The following is a 25,461-nucleotide window of genomic DNA, read 5'->3' on the forward strand; positions in this document are numbered from 1 at the left end:
TTGTATTCTTCTTGAATTTGATATTTTTATTTTAAAAAAGTAATAATGGTAGCTAAACTACTCAATGCTCATTAGTTTCAAAGACTAAATATAAAAAGGATACCAAACGTGCCCTCATTTACTTTAGACCTTCCAAAAATTGCATTTTCTAATTTTCAGAAATGAACCGGAATGCAATATATATACTTGACAACCCATCTCATCAGAAGGTTGGCGAAAAGAAAATAATATTAAAGGAATGGATATCCTAATAGAATGCCGATTCCCCAAATGATAGACTACAAATTATTCGCGTTTGGATTTCTATTCCCAGGTGTGATTGCATTTGATTCCAAACTATATTCCAGCAACGAATGCAATTAAACACAAGAGACATGAAAGAGCAACCCCACACCCATCCACAAAGCAAGTTTTAGTAATAAAATTAGTAGGACTGAAATTGGAGCAAAGACAAATATAGGAGGATATTGTAAACTTACCTAACATTACAAATGTAATTAGTAGCTAGGGTTTCATGAGAAAACAGGATAAAATTAAAATATATAAAATAGCAGAGTTGCCGCCATTAATTTTAACACTAAAAGGAACTCCCGAATCTTAACAGAGAGCTCCACGACCGGTTCAAGGGAAGGGACTAAATAAAACCTCAAACTAACATAACAAGTTGTGTTCCTAAAAAATAATGCCCAATTAAAAAAAAAATTGAGAGAGAATTTTTAATTCCATTATCCAGATATATCAATGCAACCACTCTGAATTAATGTTGCATTTTTTGGCTAGTTTAAGAGAGTTTGTTCATAGAGAACGTGGAAACAAAAACAATAGAATTCTAGTACATAATTACAAAGAGATAAAATTAATTTTAGAAAATAATTATATTCCAAGGGAATATTATTTAGTTTTAGTAAAGCCAAGTTGCCGACGTTCCATATATATTAGTAAAGTCAATCATAAGCTACTGGATGTGCTGCCGTAGGATCACAAAATAATACATGATTTTCTCCAATCCAATCAATTGGTCAGAAAAGGAGGCATAAAATTTTGTTTTTATGGCTATTTATAATTAATTAAATGCTGAAGCCAATCTACAAACATGAGTTTACCACAAGTTGATAATAAACGTGTATTGCCATACATTCCATCCATGGCAATGCCTGGCAACGGTATAATTAAATATTTTTAGAAATAAAAAAACAATTCAATTAAAAAACATAATCACTTTCATTTGATATTGTCTATAATAACGTTGTATGTATGAGCCTTGAAGTAACCCCGGTTTGCTGCACTTATGTCAACTCTCATTTAACAACGCAAAAGGCCACAGGGCTAAGAGTTGCGTCCCTTAAATCAAATTGGCGTACCGAAATTTTATTTGAACCTAAATATTTTTTCTTTATATTCCTATTAAAATTTCTCTACTAAAAGAAAACCTAAGAACCCAAAACCCACCCAAGCACTCGCGACACCTTCCCTTGACATCATCAACGACCACGATCCCCTCCAATTTTTTACTTCTTTCTTTCTTCTACCACGCTCCGCGGTCGTCTTTTCGACAATGGCTCCGCTCTAAACTCTTCTGTCAACTCGCCTCCTCATCAGCATCTTTCTCTTCCCCAATTAGTTTAAACTGTAGTTTCCACTTTCATGCATCATTCTTCGAATTGTCATCCCGATCTTCCAAATTTTGGATTTACCACTTGTTTGTAATAGAAGCAAAAACACTAATTCAAATCGAAGAGTAATACCAATTAATTACCAAGAATACATACTGTGAAAAAATAAAAATAAAAAAGAGCTTTAATGAAAAAGATTTAGACTAACTTTAATTTAATAAAAACCATCAAAAACTATTATTTAACCATAAGAACAAAAATATTCATATACTAGACCTTACAAACATAAAAACTCACAAACTGAATTAAAAGCCCAATCAACAGTAAATATTTTTTTCCAAAACTGCCCCTGGCAGAACCCAACCAATCCCATTAGCCTTCTAGTTCCCTTGCCACCGTTTCTCTTTTTCCTTCTTGTTCCAGTTTCCTCGGTTGCTTCAAAAGCCAAACATATCCTTAGCCTCTTGTTTATGTGTTTTTATTGGGATTGATCGCCACCTGTACAGTTTTTCTTTTCTTATTTTCTTTTTCTTGCTAAAGTGCTTTTAAGGTTATAATTCTTAATTATTGTTTGAATTAAGTAACACTCTTTAATTCTTCAACAAGTATCACAATAATTTGATCATAAATATGGTAATTGGGTTGGTTTCACCAAGAAATTTGTGTTATTGGTCAAAATCAAACGTTTGTTTTCTACTTTTTTTTTTTTTTTACGATTTTGCGGTGGTCCTGCAATTCATTTTGGATCGGCCTGGATCCGAGGTAACAATGACAGCAATATCCAAATGTTGATTGACAAGACAACTATCTCTCTTTTCCTATCCTATCCTCTCCTCTCCTTCTTTGAAAGGAGATCATCGTCGTGTCATGAAGAAACGGGGGAGAGAGCATAGCAAAGATTAAACGGTCAAAGGCTTGTCGTTAAGGTTAAAATTGGAAACTCATAATAAAGAAATAGTTCAGTTCTAGAAATAATGTGTTTTTGCACTACGTCTATATGAAAAATTGGTTCATTAACTACATGTTTTCTTTTCTTTTTAAAAATAGTATGAGTTATTTTGGTTCAATTTTATAAATAGTGTAGGTTATTTTGGTTCAATCTCAAACACCATAAGCAATGGCAGCAACTTCACTCATTTCTTCTTCTTACTCAAACATTCTTTCATTTAACCCGATTTCCGACAAAATTCGAAAACACAATCGAAACCGATGGAGAAAAGTGCATGGCGTATAGCAGAGGCTTGTCAGGTATTTTTTAGCACGGCACAAATTGTTTTTGGTTTGAATCCATGTGATGTGAGAAGTTCTTCCTTCCTTCCCATCCTATATGCTATCTTCTAGTAATTAAATTTAGAACCCACTCAACATATTCCTCATTTGTTTCCCATAGCCATATACTCTTTTACTTGCAAAACATTAATCATATAAAATTATTATTATTTATTTTTAACAAACAATATTTTTACACTACAAGGGTGGGGAAGTAAGCTAAGCTTCATAATGGGCTAGCAATAATATGGTTCAAATTCGCATTTGGTGAGAATTAAACCTAAGACCTCTCACTTACAAGTTAAGATAAATATCACTAGACCGTAATATTAAGTGGCAATCATATATAATTAAAATTAAATTGATTAAATCTCGATAGGAAAATTGGGCCAAGTTATGCCTTTTTATTTTTGGGTGATGGGGCTTAGGAGCTTCAACTACATTTATGGTGTGTATAAAAATTTGTAAATGAAATTAAAGGAACTAAAATGAGAAAGAATAATTGCATATTTACTAATTTATAAACTAGTAAACCAAATTAGAAAAATTGAATAGAAGGATTTAAATTGAGGAAGATTCAAAAACAAAATTGTGTTGAAATGCTTATTGAAATATTTATAGAATCAAAGTTAGATTAATATAAATATCACATATAAACTATTTATAAACTAAACACTGACTATTTCTTAAACATACACACACCCTCTCTACCATCCTCATTATTTTTTAAAGGGTAAATTACACTTTCATACCTCAGGTTTGGGGCCTATTTCAATTTCTTACAACATCTTCAAAACATTTCACTTTCATACCTTAAGTACTATTTTATTTCAAAATAATACCTCCGTTACATTTTCCATCCATTGATTTGTTAAATGCTGACGTGGCTGCCACATATATGCCACGTGGCTGCCAAATGTCTGCCACGCGGCAAATAAAATCATTTTTTTTAAATTTTCTCAAAAAAAGGAAAAAAATAAATTTGAAACCCATTTCTGCAAGAAGAAGAGGGAGGAAGAAATGAAAAAAAAAATTGTCCATCCCCACCCTCCCCCAACGACCCTGAAGAACAAAGAACAAAAAAAAATATTGTCCCTACCCCCCCCCAACGACCCAGAGAAGAAGAAGAAGAAGAAAAGGGTTTCAAATTCCCAAAACCCCGCTCCCCCATCCCCCCCCCCCCCCGACGACCGTCCTCCTGTCCCCCCTCCCCCCCGGGGGGCCCGGCGACCCTCCTCCCATCCCCCCACCCACCCTAACCTATCTCCTCACCCACCCAGACCCATCTTCCTTCCTCCCTCTTCTTCTTCATGCAAATGTGGGTTTCCCTTTTTTCTTTTTCTTTTTTTGAAAAAATTCATGTTTTTTCAAAAAAAATAAAAAAATTATTTTATTTGCCACATGGCAGACATTTGGTAGCCACGTCAGCATTTAACGGATCAATAGATGGAAAATGTAATGGAAATATTATTTTAAAATAAAATAGTACTTAAGGTATGAAAGTGAAATGTTTTGAAGATGTAGTAAGGAATTGAAATAGACCCCAAACCTGAGGTATGAAAGTGTAATTTACCCTTTTTTAAACTAACTATTTCTGAAACTGAACATGGGTACTATACTATTTCTAAAACTAAACACTGACTGTTTCTTAAATTGAACACGGGTACTATCACTATTTCTTAAAATAAGCATTGGTATTATCACTATATCTTAAACTAAAACATAACTATTGCTCGAATTGAATACATGTACTATCACTATTTCTCAAACTGAACACTGGTACTATCACTATTTCTAAAACTAAACATAGGTACTAAACTATTTCTAGAACTAATTATTTATGAAACTCAAGACGGGTACACTATTTCTGAAACTGACTATTTATGAAACTCAACACATATATACTATTTATGAAATTGAAAACGAGTAAGCTATTTCTGAAACTGAAAATGGATAAAAATTTTCTAAAATTGACTATTTATGAAACTAAAAACACTATTTCTGAAACTTGGATGCACCAAATCTGTAATTTTGTTTGAAGGCTAAACCTTAGCAGTCCAAGTTGCAATTTTATTTGCATATGTTATTATATATACATATGCTTCTCATCCTTTTGAAAAAGGCGCCTGCTTGATGCGCCGAATAACCTCCTCTCTCTTGGCAACTTCTTCTTTGCTCTCATAACACCCAACTGCAATGAAAAACTTCAAATACCCACAAACAAAAATTTTCACATCCAAAACATTAAGAAACTACCAATTTAGCCTAGTATACCAATGATTATGAACAACATAGTGAATGTAAACTTATACACACATGGAATTGATTACAAAGTCTTAATCAAACTCAGAATCCAAGAGACACTAAGAAGTCAATAAAGAGGCACCAGAACATGGTTTACATACAGTAGTTGATTCGGTTTAGTAAATAAATGTACGTACTACATCTTTAAAAGGATTATATGCAACGCAAGTGGCCAACTAGAGTTATAATCTTCATCATTTTTTGGTCAATGAGTTATCATTCTAGATCCTGGTATTCAGTTCAATGATTGCAGCATGCAGCTGATACATAAAAACAATTAAGAATTGAACAAAAAACACTAGGTTTGCATATGTGGATTTATCAATTAATGAGTACCACATCCAAAAAATAAAAGAAGATTTGTTTTACTCTCGCTAAATTACGTGGATACTCTCATCTAAAAAATAATAATAAGTGCAATTTTACGAAATCGATTTAGATGAATTAAGGGTAAAAATATCACTTTAGAAGAAAGATTCTAATTAAGAACAAGTCCAGGATTTCATGAATGTGTAGTGATGAAAAATAATAAAGTAGTGACTAATTAGTTAATGAAAGTGATTAAGATGAGTAATTAAGTAGACATGCACTTACATTGGATGTAAACCTTCAATGACAAGAATCTTGGGGGAACTTGATGAGCTCATGAGGATCCAAGCGACCAGAAACATTGTTGTAAATAGGCTTCTCAACAGCCTTCCCTTCCTTGATTCCCTTCATCTGCTTATACAGAAGATTGAAGTCGTTAGCTCTCGGGTCTAGCATCCTCACTCCTTTCTTCTTCCTCCATGTCATGTCTAGGGAATGGTAATCATCCAAGCATATCACCGTCGTGGTGTTGTTGATGAGCATGTTGGAGTCAAACAGCCTGAAATATGCATTTGACAACTTCGCAATCAATTTCAACTTCAATGGACTGAAATCAAGGTTTGTTTGCGGTTTGAGCATCTTGGTGGCTCTGGGTGGTTGAAGGAAGATTGAGGAGGGATAGAGATGCTCCAGCTTAAGTTTGTTTTAGGGTGGGGTGGTGCTTGCAAATTTGGTGAAGGTTTGTTTGCGGTTTGAGCATCTTGGTGGCTCTGGGTGGTTGAAGGAAGATTGAGGTAGGGTTTGGTATTTGGACGGAGAAGAAGATATAAAGGAAACAGACCAAATAAACGAGCCATGACTTGGACATTAGGGGTAAATTCGGAAGCTCGATAATTTTTTTTTTACTTGGGCCAGCTTTATTGGGCTAGTTTGGTATTGGATTTTGTCATATTAAATTTAAAGTTTTAAAGCCCTTTTCATTAGTTTTACCAAGAATACCTTCCTTCCAATTGTTAACTACATTGCAATGTTTGAGAATTTAAGGGAAAATCAAGAAGAAAGATGAAGAGAAGAAAGATGAACACAGAGAGTTTTAGAGAGAGAAATATGCTTTTGTATTAATTGATAGAATGAAGGTTACACAACTGTTTTTATAAGAGAAAGCCTAACTACTTTAACCAAATACTAACCAACTTACTAACTGTATTTCTAACTGTATTGTTGACTTGTACCCTTAATACTCCCCCTCAATCTCAACTGGGGAAACCCAGTTTGAGATTGGAAGAACATCTGCAAGCACTACTATGAAACCAGAAAACAGAACACAAAGTTGAATCATCTGCAACCTTGCAATCCCACTTCATCCACCTCAGATTCATTCCATGTCAAGAGCAATGTGATTAAAAATAAAAAATAAAAACAAACCTTTCATTCAACTACCATTTAATAGCCTTCTTTCAATCTAGAAAAAAACTTAAAACAGTTCTCAAAATACTTCAATCAGACATTTGCTTTTAAAGATAGAAAGTTAGACGCAAACAACTTTTCCATCATTCTCATGGGTGTGTAAAATGGCAAAATGAGTATCTTTTTTGCCCAAATGCTATCAACCCGTCTCCAATTTCATCAACTCATTCAACTTGATCCGGGAAAATAATTCTTCATTGCTCTGTCACTTGCAATTTGGAGTCGTGTATGATAGTTTGAAGTTGTTGATCTTTCTTCATACTTCAATCGTGACATCTTTCCACTGCCTTCTAATAGGATCTTCACTGCAAACCAAATAGAAATTTGCACCTTTTGCATATACAATCTTCCCATCCAAAAAGTCCAATATTCCTCTACCTCTCGCAAGAGCTTTAATTGAAACAGCCTCTTATAAAGTTGTAACACACCCTCGGGCCGGTTATAACAATTTCTTGCGGGTTTACCCTTCGTGGGATTTACCGTCAACAATCTCATTTAACATTGGCTTCGTGCCCACAATCAAAACTAATTACTAACGGCTTCGTGCCAACAAATTTCAACTTCTAATGGCTTCATGCCCATTTCTAATGGCTTTCTGCCAACACTACACTACACTAATGTCCACGGGATCGCCCTTTGTGGATTTTACCAATTCACAACACTACCTATTCACAACATGGAATTACCCTTCGTGGGATTTACCATTAACAACTTCTTCTAACTTCATCTTTTGAGACACATATAACCGGACTTACTGTAGATTCATGCTAACAACTGAGTTGGTTAAACTCTGAAAATATAGGTTGTGATAAGGAATATATTGCACAACTCCTCAACAGAATTGTAGAAAATCAGTGAAGTAGAGAGACAAGAATTGGATACTACAAAACTGTCTGAGTAATTTGACAATGAACACAAAAATCCAAGAACCCATACCCATTTCACCAAACATATCAAGATTTGCAAAACCATCAAACCCAATAAAGAGACTGAGCAAAACCATCAAACATATCAATCTTCAACCAACTGGACTCCAAGAACTTCAAGAACCATACCCAAATCCAGTGCAAGTTCAGTGAGACATTATGGAAGGAAGAAGCAGAGAACCATACCAAAATCTGCAGATCTTGATCTTGCCAATAAAAGTGACCGTCAGCACGCAATTGCATATGTCAATGGAAATAAGATCCCCCAGGAAGATGCACATATGGAAAATCTTGATAGAGCACCCAAGGTACCATCGCGTCCTGTCTCTTCACATGAAAATTCTGAGCTGGGCATTTCATCAAACACCTGGACTAGCTATCAGGATGACAATTCACAACCTGATGTGGTGGTGGAACAAGATGGGAAAACATGGATTGAAATGGGATCTTGGGAATATTATGTACCCACGAAGCATGATATTGGATTTTGTCTGAGACTAAAATTTGAAGTTGTTGATTCTTCAACATGCGTACACAATTATGACCAGCAAGAATCAAAGTGACAAATCATGTAGCGAAGAGCTTCAGTTCTTGGAGGTGGTGAGGAATCGGTTGTCCGGGCTCCGCCTTGACAACACCTTCAAGTCTTCCTCCGTCGTTGATCCCAAGAATCCACAAAAACATTGAAGAGGTGATCCCCCACCCAATCGCCCCCAGTATCCGAACCCAACGCCAAGAAAGAAAAGCTCTCGGTGGTGAAATCTCCAAAACAGAATAATCAACCCAATAATCGCAACAATTCAACAATCACAGAAAAGCAACCCAAGCTCGAGGAAGCACCAAAAATCTAATGGAAATTTGAAGAGAAACTAAACTAGGAAAAAAAAAATGTAAACTACTACGAAGAAAAACCACCATAATCCATGGCGTGTGCCTAGTGGCTCTGAGACCATGTTAACTACGTTGCAATGTTTGAGAATTGAAGGGAAAATCAAGAAGAAAGATGAACACATAGAGTTTTAGAGAGAGAAATATGCTTTTGTATTAATTGATAGAATGAAGGTTACACAACTGTTTTTCTAAGAGAAAGCCTAACTACTCCAACCAAATACTAACCAACTTACTAACTGTATTTCTAACTGTATTGTTGACTTGTACCCTTAATACCCAAACTTATTTAAAAATTGTACCATAATGAAAGAGGAGATATCTAGTAGACAGAACAAATCAATAGATACATAAAAGTCAAACTCAAGAACAAGAAAGAGAGAAGGAAAGTAGTAGTGGTTACAGGCGTTAGTGTTTGGATCACCGAAAAAGAAAGAAAAGAAAAAAAACGATGAGGGTGAAGAGAGATAAAAACGTGTTGTTTCTTATCAGTGGGTTATGGGTAATGTTGGGCGCTTTTAGGCTCACCCAATGGCGTAAGCCCAAGAAAGGACAAAAGAGCCCAAGGCCTCAAGGGGTCAAAGACAGCCATCCCAATCACTCAAGCCGACTGAGACAAAAGAGGAGTTGCCTGGCTGCATGGAACGTGGGCAAGTTGACAACTTTACAACTTGAGTTTCCATGGAAAGAACTATTCAAGTGCCATTTTACTTATGTGGCTACTGGCATTCAGCAGCAAATATCTAGGATGGGACGTAAAGGTAGCCAAGAACGTCTTCAGCGAGCTGAGGAAGAGTAACCAATGTCCTATTAGATGCTCAATTCGCCTAGATCTAAAAGGACGTGCCACCCTAGTTACAAGAACATCACTTCATTGATGAAAGCCTGGCCGAGTAGGTGGAAATGCGTCAATAAGCTAGTGAAAGTTGTTGGCACATTAAATGCTTGTTTGAGAAGCCTTAAGAGGGAGAGGCTTATATAAAGGAGTAAAGACCTCCAATATGGGGGTTGGACGAATCAAAGAGAAAAGAGACTGAATGTATGAGCCGAGAGTTATTTAGTCTTGAAATCTATATATTATGAGCAACACAGTGGATGTAGTCTAGTTTTGAGGGGTAAACCATTTACATCTTTGACTCCATTTAATTCCAGCTCATTTCCTAAGCCCACCTAGAGTGATTTAATTAACTTCATTAACCTTACAATTTTGAGCGTTAAGACTAGCATTAGTTTTTATTTTCATTTATCTAAGGGCAAATTTGAAAGTTTGGGAGATTTTATTAGTCCAGTGTAGAGAGACAATAATTAAGTTCAAATTAAAAAAAATTATTGACAAATGAAAGTGACAGTAACATTTTCCAATGGGTAATGCTAGAGAGACTAACTATTTAGACCAAATTTTTTATGGGACGTTTTGATATACACGCCTCATTTTTAAATGTCATAGACAAAACATCTATTCTGTGACATCCCACATCGCCCAGGGGAGTGATCCTTAAATGTATATTCCCATCCCTACCTAGCACGAAGCCTTTTGGGAGCTCACTGGCTTCGGGTTCCGTAGGAACTCCGAAGTTAAGCGAGTAGCGCACGAGAGCACTCCCAGGATGGGTGACCCTCTGGGAAGTTGCTCGTGAGTTCCCAAAAACAAAACCGTGAGGGAATGGTAAGCCCAAAGCGGACAATATCGTGCTACGGTGGTGGAGCGGGCCCGGGAAGTGGTCTCGCCCGGGCCGGGATGTGACATTGGTATCAGAGCCTAACCCTGGCCGGAAATGTGCCGACGAGGACGTCGGGCCCCTAAGGTGGGTGGATTGTGACATCCCACATCGCCCAGGGGAGTGATCCTTATATGTATATTCCCATCTCTACCTAGCACGATGCCTTTTGGGAGCTCACTGGCTTCGGGTTCCGTAGGAACTCCGAAGTTAAGCGAGAAGAGGGCTAGAGCAATCCCATGATGGGTGACCCACTGGGAAGTTTCTCGTGAGTTCCCAAAAACAAAACCGTGAGGGCGTGGTCGGGGCCCAAAGCGGACAATATCGTGCTACGGTGGAGGAGTGGGCCCGGGAAGTGGTCCGCCCCGGGCCGGGATGTGACAGTTGGTATCAGAGCCTAACCCTGGCCGTGGTGTGCCGACGAGGACGTCGGGCCCCTAAGGGGGGTGGATTGTGACATCCCACATCGCCCAAGGGAGTGATCCTTAAATGTATATTCCCATCCCTACCTAGCACGAGGCCTTTTGGGAGCTCACTGGCTTCGGGTTCCGTAGGAACTCCGAAGTTAAGCGAGTAGCGCACGAGAGCACTCCCAGGATGGGTGACCCTCTGGGAAGTTGCTCGTGAGTTCCCAAAAACAAAACCGTGAGGGAATGGTAAGCCCAAAGCGGACAATATTGTGCTACGGTGGTGGAGCGGGCCCGGGAAGTGGTCCCGCCCGGGCCGGGATGTGACATATTCCTTTTGCAAATTTGTTTAAAAATTTTCCCTACAATTTTGATACTTTTATTTTATTTCATTAGAAGTCTATTCATGTTAGCATTCCCTTTTTTCCTCCTATTTTTACGCATATCTTATTATGATGATTTAAGATTTTTTTATTTTTTATTAAAATATTTATTTTAGTAAATTAAATAGAATGTTACAAAACTCATTGTTAGATACGTTTGGTTATATCAGTACGTTTGATTATAATGGTACATTTAGTTACTTGATACATTTGAATTTTTGGTCCATTTGGCTTCTTGGTTCCTTCAAATTTTTTAGTACATTTGAATTTTGGTACATTTAGTTTTTGGTACATTTGAATTTTTGGTACGTTTGTTTTCAAAACATAAGTTTTTTTACTTTTTTTCCTAATAATGAGGAATTACTTTAATTAATGATTATTTTTTTATAGAAAGAGTCGTTAACAATGTAAAAGTTTAAATTACTTTAATTAACGGACAATAGCCTTTTTTGTTAATTCAAAATTATATGATTTATCGTTATTATTTAGCATTATCTACAATAATAAGGATTTATCTCCGATCAACTAAAAGTTGTTCCAGAGACTTATCTACCAAAAAACAAGACTGTCTAGAGCATTGTTTATGAATCAAACATATTTTTAAACATTTCAAAATGATAAATATTCATTTTAATATAGTTTATAATTGGGTACGTTTTAATTCGGGGTTGGTACGTTTTCTTTTGATTTTGGTACGTTTCCATTTAATATTGGTACGTTTCCATTTGGCGTGGGTTTACATTTAGACTTGAAAAGTTTAATTTTTTAGACTTAAATATAGTTGAAATTATTTAAAATATATAGCAGATATTTAAATGTAAATTAACTTCAATTAATCTGAAGTAGTTCAAGTCTAAGTATCTTAATCAAATGTTTCAAAAGCTTAATAAAAAACTCAAAAAACATAAATGTTTAGTCTACAAAAGTTTAAAATGAGGCATCTAATGTCACATCCATTTGGCGTGGGTTTACATTTTAGAATAATTTGTGCCCTATTACCATCCAATTTTAACTGGCAACTTAACTTTGAAAACACCACTGGATTTTAAAAAGGGATCTTTTGATATAGGCGCATCAGTTTTGAATTTTCTAGATCAAACATCCATACCTTTTAGTGATTTGATTAAACTTTTTTTTGTCATAATTTTGGTGCTATATGCACATTATATTGTAACAAATTTCTTATAATCTAGCATTTTGATTACACTCTTATCCGTTAGAGATAATTGTAAAAAAAAAAAAAGTTGGTTAGATTCAATTTATTTTAATAATAATGCTACAATTCAGCAATAATTATCTACGATATGATTTAAGATATTTTCTTTCCAAAATAGTTTAAAATATTTTCCCCAAAATCAAACGTACCAAAATAAGTTTTTCTTTTAGTACGTTAAGAGAAAATAAGATTGAGAATAAAATAAACGTACCAATACACAATGTGTACAAAATAAAATGTACCAAAATAAAAATAATGTACCAATATTAACAATATGTATCAAATCAAACGTACCAAAATTGCAAATAAATGTACCAATTAATGATTTTTGTAAATTCAAATCTACCCGCAAATAATATATACGTAATGTAGTGTACCTAATAATAATTCGTCAACAACTATACTTAAAAAAACAGCCAAAAAAATATAATTTCACAAAAAAATTACACGGACCTTTTATGTTGATCACCAACTATTTGAAAAAGAAAAAACCATTTGGAAAAAGAAATAATATTAAATGTTTGCATAACAAAAAAAAAATAAATATTGTGATCGAAAAAACATATTTGGAAGAAGAGAAGTTATAGTTTAATTACTAATATCTCCACTAAATATGGAAAAATGCATCATGCAGATAAAATGATAAATTCAAAAATTATTTTAATTTTTAAAAATATAGGTGACTATTGGTCAAAACACTTTAATCAAATTGTAAAAAGGCACAGATGTTTAATCTAAATGATATAAAAAACTGTAGAGGACTCTAATTTTCCCATTTAAAAAAGGATAATGTAATAAAGTAGGCAGATTTCATTATTTTTATTACAAAAGATATCCGCGTAAAATGAGAAGGCTAAAATGGCGATACCAAGATTTACATTTTTTCTTAGATCATGTACAATATTCATTCATAAGAAATTTCGAATTCGTACAAATAGGAAGGATAGGGTGCAAATTAATGGGCCTCGATAAAAACCTTGCTAGGGATTTCAACCTAGTCGAAGGGAAATAAAGCGTCCCACACCATAGTTACAAAGATAAGCTATCCTTCATAATGAGGTCTAAAATTACATCTGGGGGTTCTTCAAACCACACTCACCATTTATTTAAGTTGAGTCCTAAAAGCACCAGTCTATTAGCCACTCTATTTGCTTCCCTTCGGGTACGGATCAATTTTGTTTGAGATATTGAATACAAAAAGTGGCGCGTGTTATTTACCAAATTGCCCATCGAAGAAGTATCACCAGCTTCATGGCTGTTAAGAGTCACAAGAACCATCGTAGCATCCCCTTGAATTCCATTGCCTCTGCAATGATTTCTCGTACCAACAGAAGCCCCGCACGAGCCACCTCTAGTTCTGCTTGCAACGACGAGGAAATGTCGTTGAACTTCATCGCCATAACCGCCACGAACCCCACCCCCACCCCACCCCCACCCCACCCCCCCCCCCCCCCCCACCCCAACAACTTCAATGAGATTTTGATAAAATTATACGTAGAAAAGCACTTCAAACTCAATAATTTAGACACAAAAAAATTAATTTATTTTGTATTGAAAGAAGGGAAAAACCAAAAAATCATGGGCTTACAAGTAGATAGATGATGTGTTTTGTTTCCCATCTATCTGAACTTTTAAAGTGTTTTTATATAACTCGTAAAGTGTTTTTCTTATTAACCTTGTCAATTTGAAACTAAAAAACTAATCATATTTTCGAGTCTTTAATTGATATATATACACAGGCAATGGATGAGACATGCATTCATTAATTTCTTGAAGGCTTATGCTAGGGATACCAAATTTTTAAACCAAATTTGTAAAATGTATGATGTGATTGTTGATTGGATTATTACTCAAATATTGATTGACGTGCTTATTTCTTATTGGTGACACATTTGATTTGCAAATTTGGTCTAAAAATTTTGTCTACACATCACTCTTTTTTAAAAGTTAGACTTGAATTGGAATGGATGTCTAAAAACTACAACCTACATAACCACGAACTAATAATTAAAAAGAAATTAACAACCAAACAGAAATTGGTAAAAATTTGAAAGAATAAAATAAAAATAAAAAAAATAAAAAGCACATAGTATTTCAAACTCAAGACCTTTCGTCAATTTTCTACAACAAAAACCATTTCTTTTGATTAAACTTGATATTTTAACCAAATTTTAAAAATTTATACTTTTACAAAAGGAAAGCCCAAAATTTTAAAACTTTGGCAAGCCCCTCAATATGCAACCATAGTGCAGTTGATCATGAGCCTAGACGTAGCAATTTCTTGCACGATCTGTTAACATAACACGAAAATAACAAGTTTCAAAACAACCTGTTAACTAGTCATGTCATTATCATGTCACCCGTTATAAACTCACTAATAAGTTATATTGTTATCGAGTCACCAGTTAAAAATCCGAAAAGATAACAAGTATGACACAAACACAACTAATTTGCCAAGTCAAGACATTAGGCCTGATAAATTCTTACGTGACCCTGTAACTCAATACAAAACACATAACTCGCTAACAAAAAGAATCGTTATCGAGTTCCCTGTTATGGACTGATTACCAGGTCTACAGGGGCCTACTACTAGATCTAATGGATAGAAATATCATTTGGATTTATCCCTCACACGAATCTTGGCAAAAGTTGCTATATTTTTTGCTACCATATGTTAGAATTTCATCTAGCTATATTTTGTCAACAGAAAAAAGAGATGCAGTACCACCACTCTACATACTATTTTAAGATAAGAAGGAATTACCATAAACCGAATCGAATCGAATCTAAATCGAAAAGAACATTCACTGACATTTCGTTTAAGAAAAACACGTACAGTCATCCACCGGACCAAGCGTCGACCATTTCCACTCGAGTTAATTTCCTTCCACACCAAAAATAAAAAAATAAAAAAAAACTTCATCGACTTAAAAAAAAAAAACCATATTATATCGAGTCATATGTACTCATGAATCGATCATTTCACCCAACACAGTAAAATTCTCGGAGCGAAAATAGCGGGCTGAATTTGCTTTCCCGACCGATGTACATGTGCAACAACATACCTGCAGAACGAAAGATCTATTAGACTATCACCAACAATATTTGAAATCATACTAATTAAAACAAACGACAACATCTATTTTAACAGTTCACGTCCATGAAACCAACCCGTCGGTATTCCCGAATCCTCGAAAAGCTACTCTGAGAATTTGAGTTGATTGAACAAATACCCAAACCCCCTGCTACCATAACAATCTACTCCATAACCATTACCCATAAGCCAAATCACATTCCAAACTAAATGATGCATCAACATCCCTTTAGTTTCCGTTAATAAGTTTATTCACGAGTAATTCATCTTCTATCCTCTAGATGGTCATAATTTTATAATTTCTCCCTTCAAAATACCTTTAGTTTAATAAGCTATCCATTCCAATTTTATCACGTGTACCAAACAAGCCCTAAAGGTTTGGCTGCCTCCTTTGAAAAGAACTATTAGTAGTCAATTTCCCCTTCGTTTTGCTTACTAACAATTCACTGGGGAGAAAAATAGAAGCAGATACAATTAGTTCATTAGAAAGAAAAAAAAAAAAATTACATACGAGCTCATATTTTTGTTAACAAATAGTAAAACACAAGCTGATCATGCAAAATAGCGACTGTTCAATCAGAAAATGAAACAACCAAAAACGAGTATAGGCATCTTAGAAAGACAAGTATGAATTCATTGTAATGCTTATGTTTTGAATTTACAAGTTAGGTCTACTTGATGCATCAGACAATTCGTGGAGAAGTGAAAGGCCAGCACCAGATGTATGATTAGATATTTACTAGTTTGAACTCTCGGCACACGTACCTGTACAAAGTATAGGCCAGAATGATGGAACTTTCAGCTTCCCTGAAGAACCTTTCGGGGATCAAGTTGCCCGCTGCAGTAACTGGAAGGAACAGCTGAAAGCTCCTGCCTTCCTCTCCACTCCTCTCCAGGTTTCAATGTTATAGGTTTCTCAATAGCAGCAGCCTCCACACAGAGCATATGCTTGTATTCATCATCTCCAAAGTCAGTCAAAGCCTTCGCCTTCTTATCCCAGGGATTCCATACAACTGAATGGGGAAAAAAATTTAAATCACTATACAGTACAGAATACGATCCCAATGAACACTATGAGGGCAGGTATTTCACATTATAACTCTTAGCAACAAAAAACACCTCACTTCTATTAACCAAGAATCAAATGAGAGAACCAGCCGTGGAACTTGGATATATTCAACGAAGATCATTAGAGTGACTTAATCAACATAAAGACCTAATAAAACTGGTTGTAGATTTAGGAAAGATATGATAGTGTAAAACATGGCTGAAGACAGTGGATGTTGATAAATTTAAAAAAATTCTTCACTATTAACTTTTAAATTAATCAAATCATAGAACAATAACATTTAAACCAATGAGGTTACTATTTTGAAAAGAATGAAGAAAGAACAAGAGTTCTCTCCATTAATCCTAGTTATCTCGGGAGTCGTAGGATAAAGCAATTCACTCTGTTCTCTTGTTAGTTATGATAAAGCCACTATATAAGCTTCAGTCAGGACCCCGGAAATTTTAAAAATAAAGAAAATAGACTGCAGCAGGAATAACTCCAATATGAAAGATTGAACATATTAATCCTAACCAGCATCTGGAAGACCATCTTTGCGTATTACAAATGTTCTCTTCTTCTCATGATCCAGAATTGCAATCTTTGTAGGAGTGCTCAGATATATCTTGTCCACCTAATTATTATTAGGAAAATAAAGTGAAAAATTAACAAAACTTATAAACACAGAAATTGAGAGAGACTTCAACTTACCTCTGACTCAAATGTTATAGCATCGCCTTGTTCAGTGCAACGTTTCCTGCTCTGCAAGTTGTCAAGATAATCCAAGGTTTCCAATCCTTCTACGCGAACTTCACTGAACAGAAGCACAAAGAAAATTTCAATACCATCCAGAACTGTTGTTGTCCTTTAAACTGTATATTACATGATATGGCATTTAAATTGAGGGCAAGCATGGATGGTAAACAATGGTTTTTCTTTTCTGACTGTCATATTGCACAATTCGCAGTTAATAAGATCTGATTAGCTTTAAATTTTTATGTGATAATCTTATCATTTTAAATATTTTAATTAGGTTTATAGAGTTTACATAAACATAGACATGCATCTATATTCATTATACGAGGAGTGAACCACACTTTTATAATTGTATCCTCTGTATTGCATGCAACCTCTTTACAAAATACCCAACAAGCATTACCTCTCACTGAAAAGGAGGCGATCCAGCCACACCTTCCAGTACGGCTACCTTTGCAGAATATCACATGCTCATCAGTTAAAAAGTGCTTTAATTTTACCCATTTTCTGAGCTTGTCTTCAAAGTTATTTTCATAACGATGCGACCAAGTACATTTTAAGTGATTATGCTATTTCAGTCACACATTCTGCCACAATGCAGCATAGTCAACCATAGACGGACGAGATATGTTTATGCGTCATACTCTGATCACTTATGGAGTGAAAGAAAAGTTCCAACACCTACAACAATGATACCTATACTATGCTCACAAATTCAGGATTATTTAAGGCAGAAAATGAGATGAAAAAGCTATCAATTTTGGAGTCCCTTTACTCGTTTGGTTTATTTAGATGCTAAATAAATAGCATGTCTAACAAGATCAAGTGGATGAATAACCTGATATCTGAAACAGCGAAGTAAGTGTGATATGCAAATGTGAATGTGAACGGCTTCCCATCGGTGTTGGTATTCCTGATGCGGGATATCAATGTCAGATCTCCACCGGGTCCCAAAGCTACCCGCAGCCGGAACTCATAACTTCAGTTGAACATGAAATCAAGTAAAAGAAACCTTATAGTTAAAGTTGACAAAAAAACAGAAGTTAAGTAGATTCCAATTAGAATCTTCCTCCAATGCCTTAACAAATAATAAATCAACATATTTCCCAGTATTCACCTGTGAGGCCAGGTCTTCATATCTTCTTCAGTAGGCTTAAGGATCAAGTCAACAGAAACTTTATTGGGGCTATTTGTTGGGAACGGAGATGGATCAGAGTCAATGCTCCAAAATCTGTTTCTAGCAAATCCATGTGCATCAAGAGGACCAAGATTTGAAAACTGCATAAACAACGTACAAGTTCCCTTCACGAGGATGAACAATCAAATAAAGCAGGAAAGACCATCAGAAAGGAGTACATACTTGCGGAAAGCATAACGGGATTCCCCCACGAATTGCTTTTGGAGGCTTAAAGATAGCCTGCGGAAGAAATAAGATATATACATGTCAGATGATTTGTTTTTGGGTGAATAAAGGAAGGGCAAAAATAAAAGGAGGAAGAAATATGCCACAAAGTATTATCAGTCCCCTTTCCATTGTGAAATGCATGATAGTAATTAAGGTTATATCCCTTTCTACAAATTTTGATAGCAAAATCCAGTTAAACAGAAAATATGATATAAAATAAAAAACCAGATGGGGAACAGGGATGGGGATGAGGACGGGTATGGGGCAGGGACCTCAATCTGCACCCCCATAACCCAACCTTATTTGGAAGAAAAAAGATTGTCGTCCCCAACCCCATGCTTTCCCCATTCGGTGTGGGTTGCTGAGAGAATTGAGCATCACGGATAAAACTGTCATCCCTAGTCGTCTCACGTTTCATGACACGAACTAAAAACAGTGTTGCCAGACTTCCAAGAATCTATAATCAACATCCTAATTATCCTCCCAGGAGCACAGAACAGTCACAAAAGCAACCTGACCAAATCTTAGAGCCCACTTAAAACTAAAAGAATAAGAAACGAACTGAGTTGATAAGCAAAAATTTGGATGACATAACTTTATAATGGTGTATGCCGACACTGCTCACTCCACATAACGCAGTACCACAATGCCAACATGCACTACATCCTTCTCAAAGGTTTGTTATCACAATACAATAAGCTCCCATCCGTTTAATGCATACATATCATTAGCAGTTTTTCATCCAAAATAATCGTATAAGGTGCTATGATACATGAATACAATGCTTAAAAACATTTTCTAAAGTATGAACAAGAAAAATAAAATGTGTAAAAAGAATCACCATTAAAGATAATACACAACACCGTAAAGAAACAAAAAAAGAAATGGAAATTCCTTCAGTGATGTCCATTGGAAAAATCAAGAGAATTTACACCTAAAAAAATAATAGATAAAAAGAATTAACAAAAATTGCTGCATAGCACCTTACTGCTAACAAACAGCAATTCCTCTCCATGATCATTCTTCCATGAAGTTACATGAGCCCCATACAAATACACCTGAAAAGCCCAAAAACAAATAACTATAAGGCAACAGAAGTTGAAAGGCCACTGTAATCAGCCTTGGAAATATGCTTCTGAAGCCTGAAATTACATTCTAAAACAAAACAAACATAGAAAGTGAAACTATGCAGACCAATAATAACTCAGGGTGCAATACCAATTGATATATTAGTGTATCAATCTAGCAAGAGCAAGACTAGCAGCAAGAAAATAATCATCAGGCGGTAAATGAAAAATAAAGCATTAGCATGCACTCAAGTAATTGTATCCAAATTCAAGTATCATCAAGGGAGAGAAGTGAACCAAATTGGCATTCTACATAGGCAATACACAGTAGGCTAATGTCAGAAACATTAATAGACTATCGCACTTATCAGATTAATTAACAAACACTAAGTACGAAATCACATTAGATACTTGTCCCGTGAACAGGCAAAATCAAAATTATTTGAGTGTTTTTAAGGTAAAAAAAAATATTCAATTTGATAACAAATCTGGTAATGTACACAACATAACACCAGTAACTTTCTCATATTAGATACTCATCTTAATGTCCTTCCAATTGAAATGACTGAACCTTGTGCATCTACTTATAAATATCTATTTAGCAAGGAAAAAAGAAAAAAAGCGTCATAGCAGATTAGTTAATACTCCATGAACTTCAAAACCTTTGGAAAGATCCTATTGCTATTGGTGGACCTACCGTTCCTCACCAATCAGACTTGAATTACACTCTGAAAGGAAATTATGAGTTTAGTCCTTCCATGATATGAATTTTTGTCCAGATTCGACCGCAACAACTAGTTTCTAATATGAAAAAACAGTAAAATTAATAAAACCGCAGACACTTCTCGATCCTCCAAATTTGTACAAATATGGGAAATTACAAATAAACTTAACCGGTTTCTACTCTTATCAATCGAAGACACTTCTCAATCCTCCAAAGGGTAAATGATGAGGCAAGCTTAGGTTTGTACAAGGAAATTTCATGGTAGTAACTAATAAACAGATTCCTGCTCTTTAAGTTCTCACTCCGAAACCGTGGAAAAACACATTGTTTGCCCTTAAAACAATTAGTTCAAGATTAAAATTAGCCTGATAAACAAATAAAAAAAAATCAATCACTCGTGATTTCATCATCACCTCATTACTCAAGAACTCCACCCATGCAGATCGAACAAATCGGAACGCAGCAAATCAAGAAAACCCTAGATTCACCAAACGGGATCGAAGTCCAAATAAACAAACAAGATATTGAAACAAATCGAACAATTCCATTTCTAATTCTCAAACAGAAAATGAAATCAAGCAAGCATCAGATCTCGATCAAACAAAAAAGAAAAAGCAAAGCCAAAACGAAGGAAAGAGGGATATAAGGGAGAAGGACGTCGTTTCAGAGGGGAATACCTCAGCAGAACTGCCTCGTGGATCATGGAGGACGAGCTTGTCAAGGCCATTGATACCCTTACAGGATTCAACGCCGGGATGAAGGCTTACGTTAGCATTAGCAACGGCAGTAGAGCCACCACCGCCAGTGGTAGTATTACTGGATGCATTTGTGGGAGATGCTGCAGCAGAAGCAGCGATTGGATTCGGAGCCTTGTCGCTGCTCATTCCGTCTCTGTAAAAGGATCGATCTCTCTCTCTCGAGAATCGGCTCTTGTTGTTGTTGATGTTGCCTGAGAAACTGAAAGGCAGTGAAGGAAGTAGCAGCAGCAGAGCAACTGCCAAGTTTCTCTCTCTCGTGAAACTTCCTCTTGTCATCTACCTTTCTTCTTTTTAATATTTTCCTGTCATGGGAACTAAACCTGTGTTGTACTATAACAAAATATATCTTATCTAAAATTGATTGCACCGTTACTTAGGGCTGGTTTGGTATTGCTGTGCTTTGAAAAAAAACTACTTCTGTTGTGCTTTGAGAATAAGCAGCTGTGAAATAAAGTAGCAGAGTGTTTGGTAAACTTTTTTGTAAAAGTGCTTTTGAAAAAAAAAAAAAAAGCAGTATTATAGTGTTTGGTAAACTTTTATGTAAAACAGATGTGAAAAAAAGCCGGTTTTTCAAAGCTGGGTTTTGCAGCTTCTTGTTTTTGGCTTTTTTTCATCCAAAACTGTGAAAAAAAGCTGAAGCTGAATGTTTACCAAACACAAAAACAGCTTCCAGCTTTTTTTGATACCAGTTTTTTTTCAGAATCACTTCAATACCAAACCAGGCTTTAGTATTATTAAGTTATTTATATTTTTATTAGTGTATAAATTTTTTATTTTTGTTTTTAAAATTGAATGAGAGAGGAAGAGAGTGGAATGGAACGTTTTTAAAATCTGATTTATTTTATTTTATTTTTAAATTAGTGATACTAAAATTCATGTAAGTGATGTTTAAACAAAAAAAAAAATTGTTTTGTGAAATTGCATTACTATGCTTAACCTTTTTATTGTGATAGAAGACTAAATAGCTTTTTTCACTCTCTTCTGATTGACAAATAGGATTCTATTACTCTGTAGTTTAAATACTTGTATTTTTTTTCTTATTAGTCATATAACATTTTAGGTCTTAAACTATTAACCTTTCCACCACTTATGTAACGTAATTAATAACGTTATGCTCTTGTATGATTGCTAGACATAAAAACATTTAGTGTACACACTCTCTAAATAGTATATACATGTTATAAAGGAGTTTATTTGGTATGGAAATGACACATAACAATATGGGTTGGGCACGAGCCAAGCCGGACCCAATTTTGAAGGGATCGAACAAGATCCGGATTTAAAAGAAACAGATCGGACTGGGCGGGTATAACAAATTTTAATACAAGAACCGGACCTAATCCGGCCCGTTTGAAACGGGCCGGTTCAGGCCGGGTCCATAGGTTCTCTTGTCTTGTTTTTTTTTTTTCCTCTTCTTCTTTAACTTTCTCGATCGTTCCAAACTTCCAGTTCTCTTTCTCTCTGTCTCTCTCTCTTCTCTGTCTCTTACAACTGCGTTTTTTTAGTTTTGTTCTTTCTGCAAATTGGATACATTTAACTATAGATACAGTTGGTATGTGTGAGTACTGCTGATGATTCCAACCTCAACACTCAAGCAAACAACAATCTCTTCAACCCAAAACTCTCCCTGTGATTCAAATAGGACTCTCTCCCTCTCTCTCTCTCTCTCTCTCTCTTTCTCTCTTTCTCTCTACATATATATATATATATATATATGTATCTGATACTCTTTATTCAGGCAGACCTCTCAGTCGTTCTTCTTCTTTAAAAGAAAATTGTTGGAACTTTGTTTTATTTTCTGAGGAAAGACATTCATGCATTTGGGAATGAAATTGGGTCAGTGGGTTTTTTTCTTTTAATTAGAAAAACACTGATTTCTGTTGTGCAAATCTAATTTCTGTAATTTGGGTTTTTCTCTGGTGAGGTAATGTTGTGAAATTTTGTTCCTTTTCGGAGAATGATGTGACGTCATTTTTCATGCTTCATTGTGGTACTCATTGATTTTATGGGAAAATTGGATTTTGGAGTTTTTCTTTTGTGAGAATTAACTTTCTCGATCGTTTCAGGAACCGGACCACCACTTTCTCCATGGAGGGTCTTCGACAAAAAGGTCATCCCCTCCGCTCTTGCCTTCAAGCTCAAATCCTCCGTGTCGCCAATGAGATTGAGACCTGCTGGATTTGAAGAATGGGTTTTTTCAATTTGTCTAGTTTCTGAGATCTGATGGGAGAACTGGATCTATTTGGGTTTTATTTTCAATTGGGTTTTCTGGATTTGAAGAATGGGTGAATAAAGATCCGTGTTTTTTTTCCTGCTTTTCTGTTAGGTCATTTTCTGCTCTTTTTTTTTCTTTTCATTTTTTTCGTTTTTTGCTTTTCTAGATTTGAAGTCTAGGTTGTCGTCGAGGACTCAAGAGAGGAAAAGAGATTCGAGGAGGAGAGATTGAGGGAGGAGTAGAAAGTTCGGCCCTAGACTGTTATCATACATTTGTGTGTGTGAGATTTGAATGGCATAAATGTAATGATTGTAATCCCCACCAAAAGACACTAGGTACGGTTCGGGCCGGGGGCCTGTGTCTCTAAGAATTAGGAACCACTCTACCCCGCTTTTTACTTGGACACGGCCCATCATGCCCCGTTGTGATATAAAAAAACATGGACCCGCCCCGAACCGCTAGTACACGCCCTTACCTGCGGGTTCAGTACCCGTTTGCCCACCCCTACATAACACAACTTCACATACAAATATAAGGATTTAAGATTTGGTATGTTTGTTCTTCATGACCTATGGAGGTAGATTTAGAACTTGGTCCGTTTGTTATCCATAATTTCATTTCTCCCTTAGAAATTGAAATCAGTTGGAAACCGAGCAACCAAACAATGAGATAACAAGTCTTTTGCTTACTGTCTTAGTTACTGGATTGAAAGTGTCGTGGAAATCAATTTCTTCTTGTTAGCGAAACTATTTTGTAACTACCATTGCTTTGAACTTGTCGATGGAACCATCTGATTTATATTTACTAAAAACCCTAAATAAAGCACTACTACATTGTAGCTTGGAGAATAAGAAACCAAAGGAAAGGGACCACAGATATGGGACAAGTGAGATTCTTTGATTTTGAGCAAGAAAGAAAGAAGAGGGGCGGCTAGGGTCGAATATGAGATCTCTCAGTTACAACAATATTTAAAGATGAAAATTTTGACTCACCATTCATGGGAGTCGAATACGAGATATCGTACTTACAAGTGAAAAGGAATGCAAACCATAATACTAATTGTCCTTCATGTCAAACACCCTTCGATTATCTATTCAAGGTTAAAGATATTTCTAGTTAATGTTGAAGATATTTCTATTTTCCTTGGAAGTGATTATATTGAAGGTTTCTCTTGTGGGTTAAGGATGTAGAAGAACTTTTCAAGACACGACCAATTACAGAAAGGAAGATGGTGAAGATGGCTGCTTCTCATTTAGATGGTGATGTGCGTTTATGGTGGGAGCGACTATTTGTTAAGAAATTCTTTCCTGATTTCTACCGGATGGGCCAATCAATCATTAGAAAATAAGCTACGCTGATGGAGACTAAAATTTCATTTTGCCAAGAAACGGTGGATGTCAAGGGGGAAGAAAAAGAACAAGAAATGTTGCTAGTTGAGAATGATTTCCCACAAGTGGTGTCACATCCCGGCCCGGGGCGGATCACTTCCCGGGCCCGCTCCACCACCGTAGCACGATACTGTCCGCTTTGGGCTTACCATTCCCTCACGGTTTTGTTTTTGGGAACTCACGAGCAACTTCCCAGTGGGTCACCCATCATGGAATTGCTCTAGCCCCCTTCTCGCTTAACTTCGGAGTTCCTATGGAACCCGAAGACAGTGAGCTCCCAAAAGGCCTCGTGCTAGGTAGGGATAGGGAAATACATATAAGGATCACTCCCCTGGGCGATGTGGGATCTCACAATCCACCCCCCTTAAGGGCCCGACGTCCTCGTCGGCACACACGCGACCAAGGTTAGGCTCTGATACCAAATTGTCACATCCCGGCTCGGGGGGGACCACTTCCCGGGCCCGCTCCACCACCGTAGCACGATATTGTCCGCTTTGGGCCCCGAC

The 25,461-nt window shown here is 36.0% G+C and overlaps 1 protein-coding gene and 1 long non-coding RNA gene across 2 annotated transcripts; both read right to left on the reverse strand.

Moving 5' to 3' along the window:
• Positions 1–4,803: 4,803 nt before the first annotated feature.
• Positions 4,804–6,307, reverse strand: LOC148691784 (uncharacterized). The gene is made up of 2 exons (XR_015955334.1): positions 5,781–6,307; positions 4,804–5,073 (listed from the first exon to the last, which is right to left on the reverse strand). It is a non-coding gene; the product is annotated as an uncharacterized LOC148691784 (long non-coding RNA).
• Positions 6,308–15,260: 8,953 nt separating this feature from the next.
• On the reverse strand, positions 15,261–21,717 carry LOC137736982 (Galactose mutarotase-like superfamily protein). Its single transcript, XM_068476314.2, has 9 exons — positions 21,272–21,717; positions 19,787–19,861; positions 18,759–18,815; positions 18,516–18,676; positions 18,237–18,377; positions 17,354–17,456; positions 17,177–17,276; positions 16,360–16,607; positions 15,261–15,565 (listed from the first exon to the last, which is right to left on the reverse strand). Exons 1-8 carry the CDS (start codon positions 21,626–21,628, stop codon positions 16,393–16,395), a joined length of 1,209 nt encoding a protein of 402 aa, XP_068332415.2. The 5' UTR covers positions 21,629–21,717; the 3' UTR covers positions 15,261–15,565; positions 16,360–16,392.
• Between the last annotated feature and the right edge of the window lie 3,744 nt (positions 21,718–25,461).

This window comes from Pyrus communis, chromosome 13 (assembly GCF_041283825.1).
Source record: "Pyrus communis isolate YQ-2024b chromosome 13, ASM4128382v1, whole genome shotgun sequence".
In the NCBI taxonomy this organism is placed as follows: domain Eukaryota; kingdom Viridiplantae; phylum Streptophyta; class Magnoliopsida; order Rosales; family Rosaceae; genus Pyrus; species Pyrus communis.